The sequence below is a fragment of the Anabrus simplex genome, chromosome 1, assembly GCF_040414725.1.
Source record: "Anabrus simplex isolate iqAnaSimp1 chromosome 1, ASM4041472v1, whole genome shotgun sequence".
NCBI classification, from domain to species: domain Eukaryota; kingdom Metazoa; phylum Arthropoda; class Insecta; order Orthoptera; family Tettigoniidae; genus Anabrus; species Anabrus simplex.
In genome coordinates, this window is record NC_090265.1 from 332,269,674 (window position 1) to 332,285,723 (window position 16,050).

At 40.6% G+C, this 16,050-nt stretch overlaps 1 protein-coding gene across 2 annotated transcripts in view; it reads left to right on the top strand.

The window, feature by feature from the left end:
* The first annotated feature begins 8,514 nt into the window (after nt 1-8,514).
* Fen1 (flap endonuclease 1) overlaps nt 8,515-16,050 on the top strand; it is an 80,562-nt gene continuing 73,026 nt past the window's right edge. The window contains exons 1-3 of one of the 2 annotated variants that reach the window (XM_067142455.2): nt 8,515-8,716; nt 13,669-13,771; nt 14,849-15,015. In XM_067142455.2, coding sequence (XP_066998556.2) covers nt 8,635-8,716; nt 13,669-13,771; nt 14,849-15,015 — 352 coding nt within the window. In that variant the 5' untranslated portion in view covers nt 8,515-8,634. The remainder of the gene's footprint in view (nt 8,717-13,668; nt 13,772-14,848; nt 15,016-16,050) is intronic. The other variant, XM_067142461.2, reaches the window with a different exon arrangement.

A 16,050-nucleotide genomic window follows, 5' to 3' on the forward strand; every position in this document is an offset into this window, starting at 1 on the left:
GTGCCAATTATAATATACCAATTACCACTCTACAAATGCTGGGTGACAATTATAATCTACTTAAATACTTTGCCTCACTCTTGGGCGTTAATTGTAATGGGCGTGGGGTCAACAACCCTACTCCGGAAAAAAGCTCTCGTTACGGAACCAAAGGACAAAGGAAACCGGACGGATGTAATGGATAAACGACCTTGGCAACGGAATATACATTTTCGTATCATAACTGAATGTAATTATTACTTGGAGACTTTCGGTTAAATAAAATTCAGTCAGTTACTATTGATCTGCTGCATTTAGGGCAGTCGCCCAGGTGGCAGATTCCCTATCTGTTGTTTTTCTAGCCTTTTCTTAAACGATCGCAAAATATTGGAAATTTATTGAACATCTCCCTTGGTAGTTATTCCAATACCTAACTTCCCTTCCTATAAACGAATATTTGCCCCAATTTGTACTCTCGAATTCCAGCTTTATCTTCATATTGTGATCTTTCCTACTTTTAAAGACACCACTCAAACTTATTCGTCTACTAATGTCGTTCCACGCCATCTCTCTACTGACTGCTCGGAACATACCACTTAGTCGAGTAACTCGTCTCCTGGAACTAGGAATTATGTATATATATATAATTTGTACAACCTGCCGCGTGTACTGCCACCTTGACGAAGGCAATATGGCATTACCTGGTGTTTTTGGAGGCTTGCGTGTTCAAATGACCCTTAGAGCGATGCCAGCGGGAGCTACGGCTCCTGGTAGGGCCACCCAAGCTGGACAGGTCCAAGGCGTTGGGCCAGACTAAGAGCAGTACCCTGGTCCTCCAAGTTGGGGGTCGGGCGTGGGGTCAACAACCCTACTCCGGAAAAAACTCTCGTTACGGAACCAAAGGACAAATGAAACCGGACGGATGTAATGGATAAACGACTTTGGCAACGGAAACGGCATATGAATTGGTATTTCGTGACATGGAGTGTAAGAACGCTGAATAAACCTGGGGGATTATTGAACCTGAAGAACGAAATTAAGAAATATAATGTGATGGTGGTAACAATACAAGAGGTAAAATGGAATGGAAGTGGAGTACTTGCAATGGGGACACACACCTTGTTCTATAGCTGTGGAAGCAGAGGATACGGAGGTCAGGGTTCCTTGTTGATAATGCATATAAGTGTGTAATATTGAACTTTAAGCCTGTTAATGACAGAATTTGTGTTCTGCGAGTAAAAGCCCGCTTCTTCAATATATCTTCATATGTATATATGCACCAACAGAAGATGCAGAGTCGGCAGTGAAGGATACTTTTATGAACAACTGGAACAAGAATTAGCACTAGTGGCAAAGCATGATGTTAAAGTTGTTATGGGGGACTTTAACACCGAAGTGGGAGGAGAAATTGCTTACAGGAAAACAGCTGGTAAGGAGAGTTTGCATGAGGTTTCGAACGATAATGGTATAAGGTTGATTGATTTTGCTACGTGTAATAACATGTTTATTAAAAGAACATGGATGCAAAGGAAGAATATAAGGAAAGTTACATGGTGCTCCCCTGATGGAATCACAAACAGCCAAACTGATCATGTGCTTATAGATAGACGGCATGCTTCAGATATCTTGGAAGTGAATTGCTGTCGAGGCGCAGATGGAGATAGTGATCATTATTTGGTAAGAGTCAAATACAGACAAAGGATAGCCAACTACAGAGAGATTAAGTTGTTATGCCCAGGTTTGATGATGCTAATTTAAGAAAGGATGAAAATATAGCACACCAATATGCAATGGTTTTGACAAATGGCTTTAATGAAATGGAAGATTGGACAGGAGAGAGTTCTGAAGTAAGATGGCAAACGGTTAAAGGTATAATATACAAAACGGCCGAAACTATTTTTGGAAGAAATAATCAATCGAGGATTCAGCACTGGTTTGATTTTGTAGGAAGAGGATTGAAGAAAGGAACGAGGCAAGAAGGAGAATGTTACAGAGGTGAACAAGAACTACTGTAGAAGAATACAGAGAGAAGAGAAAGGAAGCGGACAAGGAATGTAGGAAGAAAAAGAGAGAATTTGAGAAACAGTGGATTGAATAATTAGAAAGACTGATCAGGAAACTAGACAGTTTTATATAATGGTACAAGATATAAAGAAAGGATTTTAACCCAGAGCAGTTTTCTGTAAAGATAAGTAGGGAAATCTGATTGGAGGTAAAGATCAGATGTTAGACAGATGGGTGGAGTATTTTAGTGAACTGCTGAATAAGGAGTCAGGATTTGAAGGTGAGGTCGAAGATGTGCAGACAGAAGTGAGTGGACAGGAACAAAGTAGAGAAGAGGTCGACCTGGAATCAATCAAGGAACCTACATTGCAAGAAGTTAAAGGTGGAATCAATCTCTTAAAAGCAGTAAGGCGCCAGGAGAAGACAACATTACTGCAGAAATGATAAAATATGGAGGTGAAAAAGTAACAAGGTGGTTGCATGAAATTATGGTAGAGATATGGCAAAAGGAGAAAATGCCAGAGCAATGAAATATAGCAATACTCTGCCCTATACATAAGAAACATGATAAAGCAGACTGTGGGAATTATAGAGGAATAGCACTGCTATGTATTGCTTATAAAATATTAGCAAAAATCATAGCTGGAAGGCTAAGACCATACGTTGAAGAATATCTAGGAGATTACCAGTGCGATTTCAGAATTAACAGATCTACTACGGACCAGATTTTTACTATCAGACAGATCCTTGAAAAATGTTACGAGTATAACATTGATGATCACCAGCTGTTTATTGATTTTAAGCATGCGTATGATAGTATCAGAAGGGATCAGTTATGGAAGGCAATGAAAGGGGCAGGAATACCTAACAAACTGACAAGATTCGTCCAAATAACTCTAGCGACAACAGTATGTAAAGTAAAGTTTGAGGATACTTTATCTAAAGCTTTTGAAGTTAACCAACGATTACGACAGGGTGATGTACTCTCCACCCTTCTGTTTAACATTGCTTTGGAGAGGGTAATGCGAATAATGAAAGGGAGCAACCCGGGTGGAACATTGTTTAATCGAGTGACACAAGACCTTGCATATGCAGATGATATTGATTTGCTATCCAGGAGGAAACTGGATCTGGAAAAGAAGTTGATAAAACTAGAAAAATATGGGGCTGAGATGGGACTGATAATTAATCAGTCAAAAACTAAGTACGTGCTAATGTCCAGGATAAAGTGTAATGAAGCAGAAAAATATGTGAATTTAAATGGGAAAGAATATGAACGCTGCAAAAGCTTTAAATATCTAGGGTCAATGGTAGCTGAAAACAATGATATGAAGGAAGAAATACATGCTAGAATAGCAGCTGGTAATAGGAGTTACTTTGCCTTAGGCAAGGTATTTAAAGCAAGGAGTCTTAGTAGGAGTCTGAAGGTGACTATTTATCGCACGGTAGTGAGACCTGTGGTGATGTGGAGACTTGGACTATGACACAAGGTGATGAGAAGTTGCTACGAAGATGGGAAAGGAAGATACTTAGGAAAGTATATGGACCAATAAAGGATGATGGACGTTGGCGAATCAGAAATAATAAGGAAATCAGAGCTCTGTATAATAAACTATATATAATAGCAGAAATAAAGAGTAATAGACTGCGATGGTTGGGACATGTGAAAAGAATGACAGAGAACAGGACAGTAAAGAAAGTCCTTCATGGGAAACCAGTACTAATATGGAACTGCCAGGGCGTCGGGTCTAGAAAATACGAACTCGAAGCTTTCCTAGCCGCGAATATCATACATGTAGCTCTTATAACAGAAACGTTCCTTCCACCGGGGAAGAAGTTCACCATGAGAGGCTACAAAATACACAGAAGCGACAAGGCTAATGGAGTCGGAGGGGTGGCAGTTCAAGTAAGGAAAGACATCAAACATGTAGAGGTGAACATACCAGAACTGGTCGAACTGGAGGCATGCGGAATTGCCATGCCAGTGCGAGAAACACTCATTAATCTCATATCGGCATACTCCGGACCGAAAAGCCTAAACACACTAAATTCGAAACAAGTCAGCTGGGACTGCCTGTGTCCCAACTCAGCAGGCACAAGGCTGCACAACTACATATTATCCCAGGACTATGTGGTCACAGCCCCCAGCGAACCCACATTCCATGCACCAAACGGTCAGGTCTCCGACATATTAGACATAGCCCTACTGCGACGTATTCCTCAAGGGCATAGCATAACAGTAATAAACGACCTAAGGTCGAGGCACCAACCAGTGCTATTTACGCTGAATGTGAACCCAGAGGAATATGAGAATAATCCCAAGCGCCGCCTCAACTATAAAGCAGCCAAATGGGGTAAATTCGAAAGAAAACTGGACACACTTCTAAAGAGGACTGAGGACATACTAGTAGAAAGCCCAGCCCAAATTGAAGAAGCAGTCAAAACACTGGTAGACGCTATCCAGCCAGCCACAACACCGAGTATCCCGGTACACAAGCGTAAACAGCACACCGGCCCACATTAAAGACCTAATCCACGAGCGCAACCATCACAGGCGCCACTAGGCTCGATATCACCGCTATGAAGGCCGGGAAATTAAAAACCACTTTGGAGCCCAAATCGAAACCCAACTAATGGAACATAGGTCGCGGGTCTGGAACAACAAACTGAATACGTTTGACACAAACACCAGACCGGTTTGGACCTTGGCGAGATATTTCACGCGAGAACCACACGTGATCCCAACAATCAAGAGACCAAATGGACCAGTATACGAGAACCGTGATAAAGCTGAGGTTATAGCAGACTCAATGGAAGCGGCTTTTACACCCAACGAGGATCCGTCCGATCCCGCTATCATTAGACGAACAGAGGCTAAGGAAGCGGAATTCCTCGCAAACGCATCTAAGCCTGAGGTTAAGAAGAATGTACACGAAATTAAGTGGATAATAGATCACCTTGACCCGAAGAAAGCACCCGGCCCAGGCGAGGTCCAAAACATAATACTCAAGAAACTAACTCCGAGAGCCCTCACACTACTCACCAAGATATATAATGCAATGTTCCAATTGCGTTATTATCCAGAGCAGTGGAAAAAGGCGATAATCCTTGTGTTTGGAAAACCAGGCAAGGACAAATCTGATCCAAATAACTACCGATCCATCAGCCTCCTAGACGCCCTCAGCAAAGTATTCGAGAAAATACTACTGAAAAGGCTAGTAGCACATATCAAAGAAAAAAGAAATTATTCGAAACGAATAATTCGGTTTTAGAAATGGCCACTCCGCCCCGCAACTACTTACCCGGTTCGTCGAACAAGCGACCATCGGACTAAACAAGCGGAGGGACACAGGCACAGTATTCCTTGATATCCAGAAGAAGTTATTTGATAAAGTATGGCACGAAGGCTATAGAAATTAATAGACCACGAATTCCACCCACTCGTCGCCATAAGACCTATCTGTGTCGGTGCGACGTAAAACAACTAGCAAAAAACATTCCACCCAGGGTACATAACATTAATTAAATCATATCTGAAAGGCCGAGAGTTCCAAGCAGATGTTCACAACACACTGTCAAGCACGCAAATGATTAGGGCGGGCGTAGCTCAAGGGTCACTAATAGGCCCAATCCTGTTCGTCCTATTTACAAACGACATGCCAACAGCGGAACTCACTACCACGCACCTCTATGCTGACGACACTGCCATCCCAGTACAACACCCTCAGCTAGCGTGCACCCGAAAGAGGCTACAAGTAGCACTGCGAAGTCTCGAATCCTGGTTAACTAAATGGCGTATCAAGGTCAATGTTGACAAATGCCAAGCTGTATTGTTCACTAGAATGAACAGACGCTCACACAGGCCAGCCAATATCAAACCGTTCAAGTTATTTAATCAAGATATCGCATGGCACGACAAAGCCAAGTACCTAGGAGTAGTCCTAGATAGGAAGCTAACCATGCTACATCACATTAAGGACATCCAGCGAAAAACACACATAAGACTAATTTACAGCTCTATTCTATACTGAATAAAGAAATCCAGCATTAACACGAGAGCAGCAACCAACATGTGCAAGGCCTTAATTAGGCCAATAATCACATACGCAGTGCCCGCATGGGGCTACACTGCTATGACGAACCTGGATAAACTGGAAGTAACACAAAAAAATGCATTCAAGCAGCGGCTAGACTCCCATTTGACACACAAATACGCCACCTACGCGAAATTGCGAAAGTCAGCTCGATAATGCATCACGTACGCAAACAAACACTCTGAATGTACCGGTACACGGAGTCATGGGGTGATAAGATCAACCCACTAGTCAGTGGAATAGGACGTTACGACGTCGATCTGTACACTAAATACCCCACTCCGAAACACATTCTGTTCAGCCACAGGGTTAAGAGGCCGGAAGTCCCAACCCCACTCCCCTCATAAGCTGACACCCACCCAACATTTCGCACACATCCTACACTGCAAACATTTGTATATATGTACCGGTACATGTCTATTATGTCTATTATGTTACAGCTCTAACCACCACAGGGAAGCAAGCAACAAAGGAGTGAGAGAAGAAATTCAAACGACGAAGGCAACACAGCCATATAATAAGAGACGACCCAATCCATCTCCCCCCCCGGGGGGGGGCAATGGAGTGGACAGAAAGCCCACCTCTCCAGTTATAGTCTTCCAGCTAACGTTTATATTGTGTTCTTACAGGACACGAGAGCGGAAAGCAGCCCGGACTCTACTAAGAAGTGTATAAATGTATGTATATAGTTACAGACTGCAGTGACAAGTGTGTGCCACCAACACCGCAAAGAAGGGAGGTCATCAGGCGAAGAAGAAGAAGAAGCTCCTTACTTTAAGTAAGGCTTGGCTCTATTTCACCTCCTCCTTAAAGGAGACTTGGTACCAGGGACCGCTGGCTGCTGGACCAAGGGACTAACCTGTGGCCCAAAGCTCAGACGCTAGCGGACCCGAGCCGCACCAGGCAGTGACAAGAAGGACTGATCCCCATAATAACTGACAAACGCAAGGACAATGGTTATGACTGCATGACACATATTCCTTACTAACACAACCTCTGGACTTCCCCAGCCCACATCCTTGTATGTGCTATCAAAAGATGTCAGGTTTTATATGTAGGCTCTTTTCTGCCTATGTGGTTTTTCCCTGACTCTTAATGCCACGCCTTAACACCACCGTACCAACATAAACTTTGCCTGGTAACGCGTCTAACGTGCAAACAGGCAGGTATTCCTGTAGTACCTTTCCCACTCTTCCCGTCTATCTTTTTTCTTACTAGAAATTAATAGCATGTCGGAGGCAGTGTAGATTGAGCTGATTGCCACGCGGGGGCAGCGGCCTTCGCCCCCCCCCCCTCTCCCGGAAAAGAAGAAAAATTCCCCAAGGCACATGCAAAGTCTCCACTACTTGCTGTTGCGCTATACAAATTGGTTGAACGAGACAAACGACATTTTGTGCGCATTTCCGATAATAATTTTGTTGATAATTAAATAAAATAAAGGAAAGAATTAGCTGATAAGACAACAGGGCTTGTACAGATTGCTTTTTTAAAATAATTTATATAATTCCTAGTTTCATCCGGCAGAAATGCGAATATATATATAAACATATTTATAATATGTTCTCCAAAAAGTGGGGGAGCAACTGTCCCTGAAATGAAATACTGAATTTCCAGAAATTCTATTTTAGCCGTTTTCCAGCAATGTTTTAAAGACGGGCAAAAATTGAACCGAATCTATTTTGGACTCCCAATCCGAGATTTCAGAAAAAAGTTAAGTACGAGGCTTTCTTCTTCTTCTTCTTCTTGCGTTACGGCCTCTGTAGGACCACGGACAGCTCCTTCATGGATTGCATTTTCTTCTTCTCCTCCCAGAACCTCTTCATCCTTTCTCTTCTTCTCTCCCGCTCTTCTTCCGAGATATTCAGTATCCTCTTCTCTTGTCTACTCCACTGGTGACTCTCAATCCTTTTCCTGTATCCATCCCTATCGTTGATCTCTGGCATATTAGTCGGTATGTACTTCCTTTTCCAATTTTCCTTTTCTTCCACCTTGATCCCCAATTCTGACCAATCTTTCCGGAGTTCAACTACCCACTTGGTTCCTGTCTTTCCTCGTGTCCTCGCTGTTGTTTCCCATACTCTTTTCGTCATTCTATCCATATTCATCCTGATTACATGTCCCGCAAACCGTGCTCTTTTCAGTCTGATTTCTTCTGAGATTGTCCTCATGTTCCGGTATAGTTCTTCCCTGGGTCTCCTCATCCATCTCTCACCTCCTCTCTTAGGGCCTAGTATTTTCCTCAATATTTTTCTCTCTTCTTTTATAATGTAGATTTCATTTAGAAAATGACGTTACATGCACAAACTTTCAAATCTTTGGCTACACGTCCCTTATGCAGTGGCGAAGCTGACAAGTGGTGATAGGAAAATAATTGAACGTCGTTTCCTTCATCCTTCATTTGTCTCTTATTGATGCAGATGTTGGTTCCCAGCTGTTGGTACCACTGTCAGTTTCGCGGGCTATTCCTGCGTGCTTCTAAAGTGTGATGATTCCTCTTGTTTAGTGTACGTCTATATAAAGTTTTCTTGTGTTTATTTTTCTGTTCACCGCCTACATCATGGGAATTCTTGGGTTAGCTAAAATTATCCAGGATGTTGCACCCAATGCTCTGAAGGAGAGCGAAATAAAGCATTATTTTGGTAAGGGTCCTTCACATTGCAGTCGCTCATCGTACCATTAATGTAGTTTAAACAGTAGTCATAATAGAAACATTCCTTGCGTCTCTAAACCGATCTTAGTGAGTCCATGTTTTGACAGGTATCAAAAATCCATTTTTTTTTTTTCAGCACGTTGTAATACGTTTATATTTCACTATCAAATCATCTATAGGTTTGTGTTTTCAGTATTATGAACGAGTTGCATATTATTACATAGAGCCCTAATATTTGCAGGAAATAGACCTATGATATTTTTTATGGTTTAAACAGTTGGCAGTATTACAAAAAAAATCGTCAGTTAAGTGGATAAACTGTAAGATTATATCTGTTGTCTTAAAGTACTCTCACTAATGTATTTATCTGTCACAGATTTTACAAAACTATCAGTACTGTTTTGCAAAATTTGTACACACACACACACACACCCCCCTGAATAAAGTATCACCCCTCCTGGTTTGATTTGCTCAGCATAAATGCTGATGGCAGGTTAATAATTGGTCATAAAACACTAATTTACCTTCATAGTTTTGATGGCATACATTACTCAGCATTCATCACAACACTGAACTGGCACTCACCATTTGAAAGTTTTACCAGTTTAAAAAAAAAAATCAGAATCATTGTTGTCATATTATCAAGCACATAAACATTGTCACTGTTGAAATACAGCAGATCGGTTGAAAGGACCATCCTCTGGCTCACTTTCCTGGCCTCTGCTCAGTGCGCTGGTGAAGTTGCTATGGTGGTCTGATGAATGGCAAACTGTCCCCAAAATCCGACTTAAGTGCTTCTGTTAAGACCAACTAGGTTAATACCATTATGAAAATGCTGTCGTCACATGCTGCCCTCACACTCTGTCGCTGGTAAAATATAGCACTAAGTACACAGCACAGTCATGTGAGCCGAGCTATTGCAATACCTCTTTCTTGTCATGCTGTCATCATCTACCGGTGGTATACTCGGTAAGTTGGGCCAAAGATATATTGTGCATAAAGTTTTGCCTGCAAATTTTATATCCAGAATTCACCTGTCTTGGTATATAAAAAGCCATTTTAATTTGCATAGAATCTTTCCACCCTAAATTTTGAAGACGATAACTAAATAAGTGTGGGGAAACTCGTGTCCTCATCCTGAGGTGGTGCAGCTCTTTTCAGGCAAACCCCCAATGGTGCATGAACCATTTCAACCACATACCAGTCCTGCCATTCTTAAATTTCTGGCAGTACCGAGAATTGAACCTGGACCCCCGAGGACGGCAGCTAATAACACTAACCGTTACGCTGCGGAGGCAGACTAACTAAGTAATCAAAACACACAGAAGAATAATGTAAAGAAAGCCAGACTAGGTAGCTCAGATGATGAAGCGCTGGCTTTATGAGCTCAAATTGGCAGGTTCTACAGGGATGATATCACAGTTTTGGTGCAGTGATATGAATGCAGAAGTCTAGTTTAACCTACATGATTGTCTGATAGCACAGGGTTGATATTTCCACATTATTAAAGGAGTTTGCTGTTGTTTCTATGTGGTAATATTATGAAGAAAAAAAAAGTATATTCAATGCAAAATTTAGTTAGTGATTTATTTTATTGTCTCCGTGACAATGGATGGTAGGCCTACTTCTCACACATGCATCCATACAGTTTTCAAGTACACTTTCCAGTACATGTATTATGTGACGACTTATCTCACCTTAGTGAGAGCGACAGGCGATGTGTGCATGGTTTAGAGCTATAATCATATCATAATCTAACAATATTACTTTCAAATCCATCTTCAAATGTATCTTTTTAATGCAAGGTCCATTTAAATTCTTTTATTGTACCGGTAATTCTATCTCGTACTTAGCCATAAGCTGCCCCTTGACCTCACATAAATTCTAGTTTAAATTTAAAGAAAATTACTATTCTTAAAAAAGTAATCTTAACGACGGCGTTATACAAACTGAAAACAAAACTAAGTCAAATGTAACGTGTATTATTGATTACAGGAGAGATTCCTCTGAAAAGACTAAAACACTGCCAAATTCTTCGAGTTTCAAGAACTTATAATACCAATATAAATGGTCCGTTATTGGACATTATAAATTTTCCAGCTAGCTCATTCTTGGTTGCCAGCGTTTCGCCCTCGTGTGCTAGGGCGGGCTCATCAGTTGGTACCTAGCACACCTACCAATACGCTGGCTAGTGCATACCGTGGAGGCCACTGCGTAGGCTAACTGGAGCCACCGGCAGTGCCAATGCACTAAGAGACTTCGTCTCATCACTAAAATTTGATGCCTGCTTGGCCATCAGATGATATAGATGTTGATTCCCATAGGGAATCTCAAATATTTGTCCTGAATGAGCAAATTTATAATACCAATATAAATGGTCCGTTATTGGACATTATAAATTTTCCAGCTAGCTCATTCTTGGTTGCCAGCGTTTCGCCCTCGTGTGCTAGGGCGGGCTCATCAGTTGGTACCTAGCACACCTACCAATACGCTGGCTAGTGCATACCGTGGAGGCCACTGCGTAGGCTAACTGGAGCCACCGGCAGTGCCAATGCACTAAGAGACTTCGTCTCATCACTAAAATTTGATGCCTGCTTGGCCATCAGATGATATAGATGTTGATTCCCATAGGGAATCTCAAATATTTGTCCTGAATGAGCAAATTTATAATACCAATATAAATGGTCCGTTATTGGACATTATAAATTTTCCAGCTAGCTCATTCTTGGTTGCCAGCGTTTCGCCCTCGTGTGCTAGGGCGGGCTCATCAGTTGGTACCTAGCACACCTACCAATACGCTGGCTAGTGCATACCGTGGAGGCCACTGGAGGCATTGGCACTGCCGGTGGCTCCAGTTAGCCTACGCAGTGGCCTCCACGGTATGCACTAGCCAGCGTATTGGTAGGTGTGCTAGGTACCAACTGATGAGCCCGCCCTAGCACACGAGGGCGAAACGCTGGCAACCAAGAATGAGCTAGCTGGAAAATTTATAATGTCCAATAACGGACCATTTATATTGGTATTATAAATTTGCTCATTCAGGACAAATATTTGAGATTCCCTATGGGAATCAACATCTATATCATCTGATGGCCAAGCAGGCATCAAATTTTAGTGATGAGACGAAGTCTCTTAGTGCATTGGCACTGCCGGTGGCTCCAGTTAGCCTACGCAGTGGCCTCCACGGTATGCACTAGCCAGCGTATTGGTAGGTGTGCTAGGTACCAACTGATGAGCCCGCCCTAGCACATGAGGGAGAAACGCTGGCAACCAAGAATGAGCTAGCTGGAAAATTTATAATGTCCAATAACGGACCATTTATATTGGTATTATAAATTTGCTCATTCAGGACAAATATTTGAGATTCCCTATGGGAATCAACATCTATATCATTCAAGAACTTGACTACCGGGCGAGTTGGTCGTGCGCGTAGAGGCGCGCGGCTGTGAGCTTGCATCCGGGAGATAGTAGGTTCGAATCCCACTATCGGCAGCCCTGAAGATGGTTTTCCGTGGTTTCCCATTTTCACACCAGGCAAATGCTGGGGCTGTACCTTAATTAAGGCCACGGCCGCTTCCTTCCAACTCCTAGGCCTTTCCTATCCCATCGTCGCCATAAGACCTATCTGTGTCGGAGCGACGTAAAGCCCCTAGCAAAAAAAAAAAAAAAAAAGAACTTGACTATTACTAACTACCGTACTCAAGTAAAACCTTTACATTTAAAATAATAGGAGTGAAATGAACTCAAGAAAGAAAAGACATCCATAGCGCTAAAATGAAGGAATACTGGGCTAAGAAGAAGAAAAAAAGTTAAGAACCACGTGGTCCATTGTAGGCCTAAACGAAAAAGAATAGGCTATCTAATCAGAGTTTGTAATTTGAATTTCAAAGTTTCATATTATAAACAAAGCCGTACATAGATTTAAAATTCTACCTTAAAAATCTACCTCTAAACTTACAAAAATCTATTAACTTCTAAACAAATCATGTTTACTTTAGCCCTAGGTATAACCGCGGCAGCTGGCACAACTTTGGCCAACCCGATATCATATTACTAATTCCAAGCTCCCTTGATAAATAATACTATAAATATTGCAAATCACACTGTTCTGTTTAATTATCAACGTGTTCACTAAAATACACTTGTAAAATATGTGAGAATTAAACAACTAAGTGAGAGTAAAACTTTCAGTGTAGAAGGTTGGAACTATAGAGTTGGCCAAGATCTGGTTGGAAGTGCATATATCATTGCTGACTATGATGGCATTGTCTTATTTGTGAAGAATTTTAAATGGGATAGTTTTGCTTTTAGGGATATCAGAATTTAAGCTTGCCTTATTCCCGTGGTTTGCAGAAGTGTAAAAAACGTAGAAGTCTGGTATACTCCATTCTTTGGGTAAAAATGTTGAGGTGATAATGGCTATATTATATATTTTTTAAATATCCTGTGGTAGTAGCACCATTGCATTTATGAGTCCTTCAGGATTGCACAGGAATGTCTATATTGAAGTTTTTGTACCTGAAATGAGTTTATGTGAGTCAAGCTCCTCCAACTCTTCGCTGGCAGAATGTATCTCCTCTTACTATGACACACACTCTCCAAATTTCGGGCACTGTAACATTTCTCTATAGGGCCTATTTGAATAGAATGCCAACTTTGAAGGTATTCATTATCCCTTTTGTTTCTATTGATGCATATTCAATTCCCCCACTAACCCGCAATTGTTTTGAGTTGAGTGGTTAAAATTTCTTCATTTGTTGTTGGATGGAGTCTCCTAACAAACTGTGTGTTTAATTATTGCTTTTATCCAGGTAGAAGAAACTACTACTGTTTTTCTCAACCAGCCATTTCTTGTGCTTGTGAATGTGAATATACATTTTTGAAAAGTGGTTTAATTGTCGCTACAGTTTCCGTATTCAGTTCTATCCTCTTTGTTTACAGGTCGTAAAATTGCAATTGACGCATCAATGAGCTTGTATCAATTCCTTATAGCTGTACGAAATGAAGGAGCACAACTGACGTCAGCAGATGGTGAGACAACTAGGTAATTTACTCCTGGATAAATTATCTTTTATTGTTCTGCCCGAAGGCAGGTTCGAACCTCCGCAGAGGTGTACCTGAGCCGGTGTTTACATACGGTAGGGTGGCCAGTTCCTTTCCGCTCCTCCATTCCCTTTCCTCCCACCAACAGCGCGTGGCAACCCATCCACTTCTCGACCACGCCCAATGTTGCTTAACTTCGGAGATCTCACGGGATCCGGTGTTTCAACACGGCTACAAATCAATCAATCAATCACTACTGATCTGCATTTAGGGCAGTCGCCCAGGTGGCAGATTCCCTATCTGTTATTTTCCTAGCCTTTTCTTAAATGACAGCCGTTGGCCTTGGATAAATTGATAAATTTAATAATTGTGTGGATATAAAAGTGCACTTTAGCCATTATTTGAGTTTCATATTTTAACTGTTAGGTTCTTCATTCTGCCAAAACTAATGTTGAATAAATACATTTATAAATTGTTTGAAAAAGAAAACATATGGTAACCAAATTACACCTGAAAAAGAAACAACTTTTAAAATAGAATGGCATGTTTCGCTCTTGAAAGAACATCAGATTCTATTGAATCACACTCAAATTGAAGCAGCGGAGCATAGAATGAAGAAGCACACATTCGCCTGTAAAGGTGAAGGCCAAACAGATTCTGTCCCAGCACAAGATCAAGATCTCTTGGTTATCAGAGCAGGCGGCAAGTTTGTTATGAAGAGGGTATTCAAAACTTAGTTGTAAGGTATGATAAGTGTTTAAACGAACTTGGCGGCTATGTTGAAAAATAGAATAAAGTATGTAATATCTGTAAATAAATGTGGTGTTTGAAAATCATCTTTCTTTGTGTAGCTATTTTCAAATGGCCCTTACTTAAAAACCACGCCTCATAGTTTTTTTTATTTTTACTATATGTTGACCAGTTAAACCTTATAAAAAACTTCAATAGTATGATGCTGGAGTTCATGGTGAAGGTGTGTTTTTAGCTGCCTGTTCAAATAAATTCCATCAGAATGTTTGACTTTGAGAACAAATATGTGGATATTAACATTGTAAAATATGTCCTTTGTTTTTTCCAGTCACTTGATGGGAACCTTTTACCGTACAATCCGTTTAGTAGAAAATGGTATCAAACCTGTGTATGTATTTGATGGAAAACCACCTGAGATGAAGTCAGGAGAGTTGACGAAACGAGCTGAGCGCCGGGAAGAGGCTCAGAAAGCTCTAGAAAAAGCGGAGGAAACAGGTAAAGTTATGAGACTGTGTGTATTTATGAAACTCATTATTCAAATGAGCCATGTAATTCATCCATTCTTATCTATCTATCTATCTATCTATCCATCCATCTTCTTATCTGTGAACCTCATTTACACAATCTGCCTTCCTATCCCTTTACGGAAAAGCAACATGATTTGTTCTTGGCGATTTCTGACTTGTTACCAAAATGTTCCAAGTTTGGGCTGAGAAGATGTGGAAGTAAGGAGAGAAGCTGCTTGACTTGGAGGTATGAGGTATGTTCTAAGCTGTCAGCGAAGAAGTGGCATGGAATGACATTCGTAGACAAATGAGCTTGAATGGAGTTTTTAAAAGTAGGGAGGATGTGTGTGGTGCAAAGCACAAAGGGACCTCTTATCATAAAAGCAAAATTTTCAATACAACCAAAAAGAATGGTTAGGTTCAAAAGTATCAACATTCTGTTTTTTGTTGATTATTGTAGTTTACTTTATCCAATGCAAATTTTTGTTGATTATTGTACCTTACCTTATCCTGTGCAAACACTTTATAAGATTTTAAAGGTTTTTGGAACCAAAAAAAAAAAAAAAAAGATGGTGACATTTCAATATTTTAAAGTTTGTTTACTGAAAATACCTTATTTCCACCATAAATATTCAGACTACCATGATTTTTGTGGTAAAGATCTAAATTTGCCATTCTTTTTCCTGAAAATATGCTAAATTTAAAAATAAAATAAACTTTAAATTCAACATTTTTCCAACCAGAGAATAAAGTGCCGTATTTTCTTGCATAATTAACACTTTTTTAATGAAAAATACAGGTGAAAATTATGGATGCTTAAATTATTCAAGGAATTCAAATATTTAAAAAAATATTTACAGTTCATTTACATTTAAAAGATACATCGAAAATATACACACAATTGGTTCAACTCATTTTTAGTTATTGTCATTTGGAATAAAATTCTTATGTAAGATTCTTTCTGAAAAGTCAAATAGGGTAGGCTACATCAGGTAAGTTGGACACATAGGTTTCAGGTACCGAC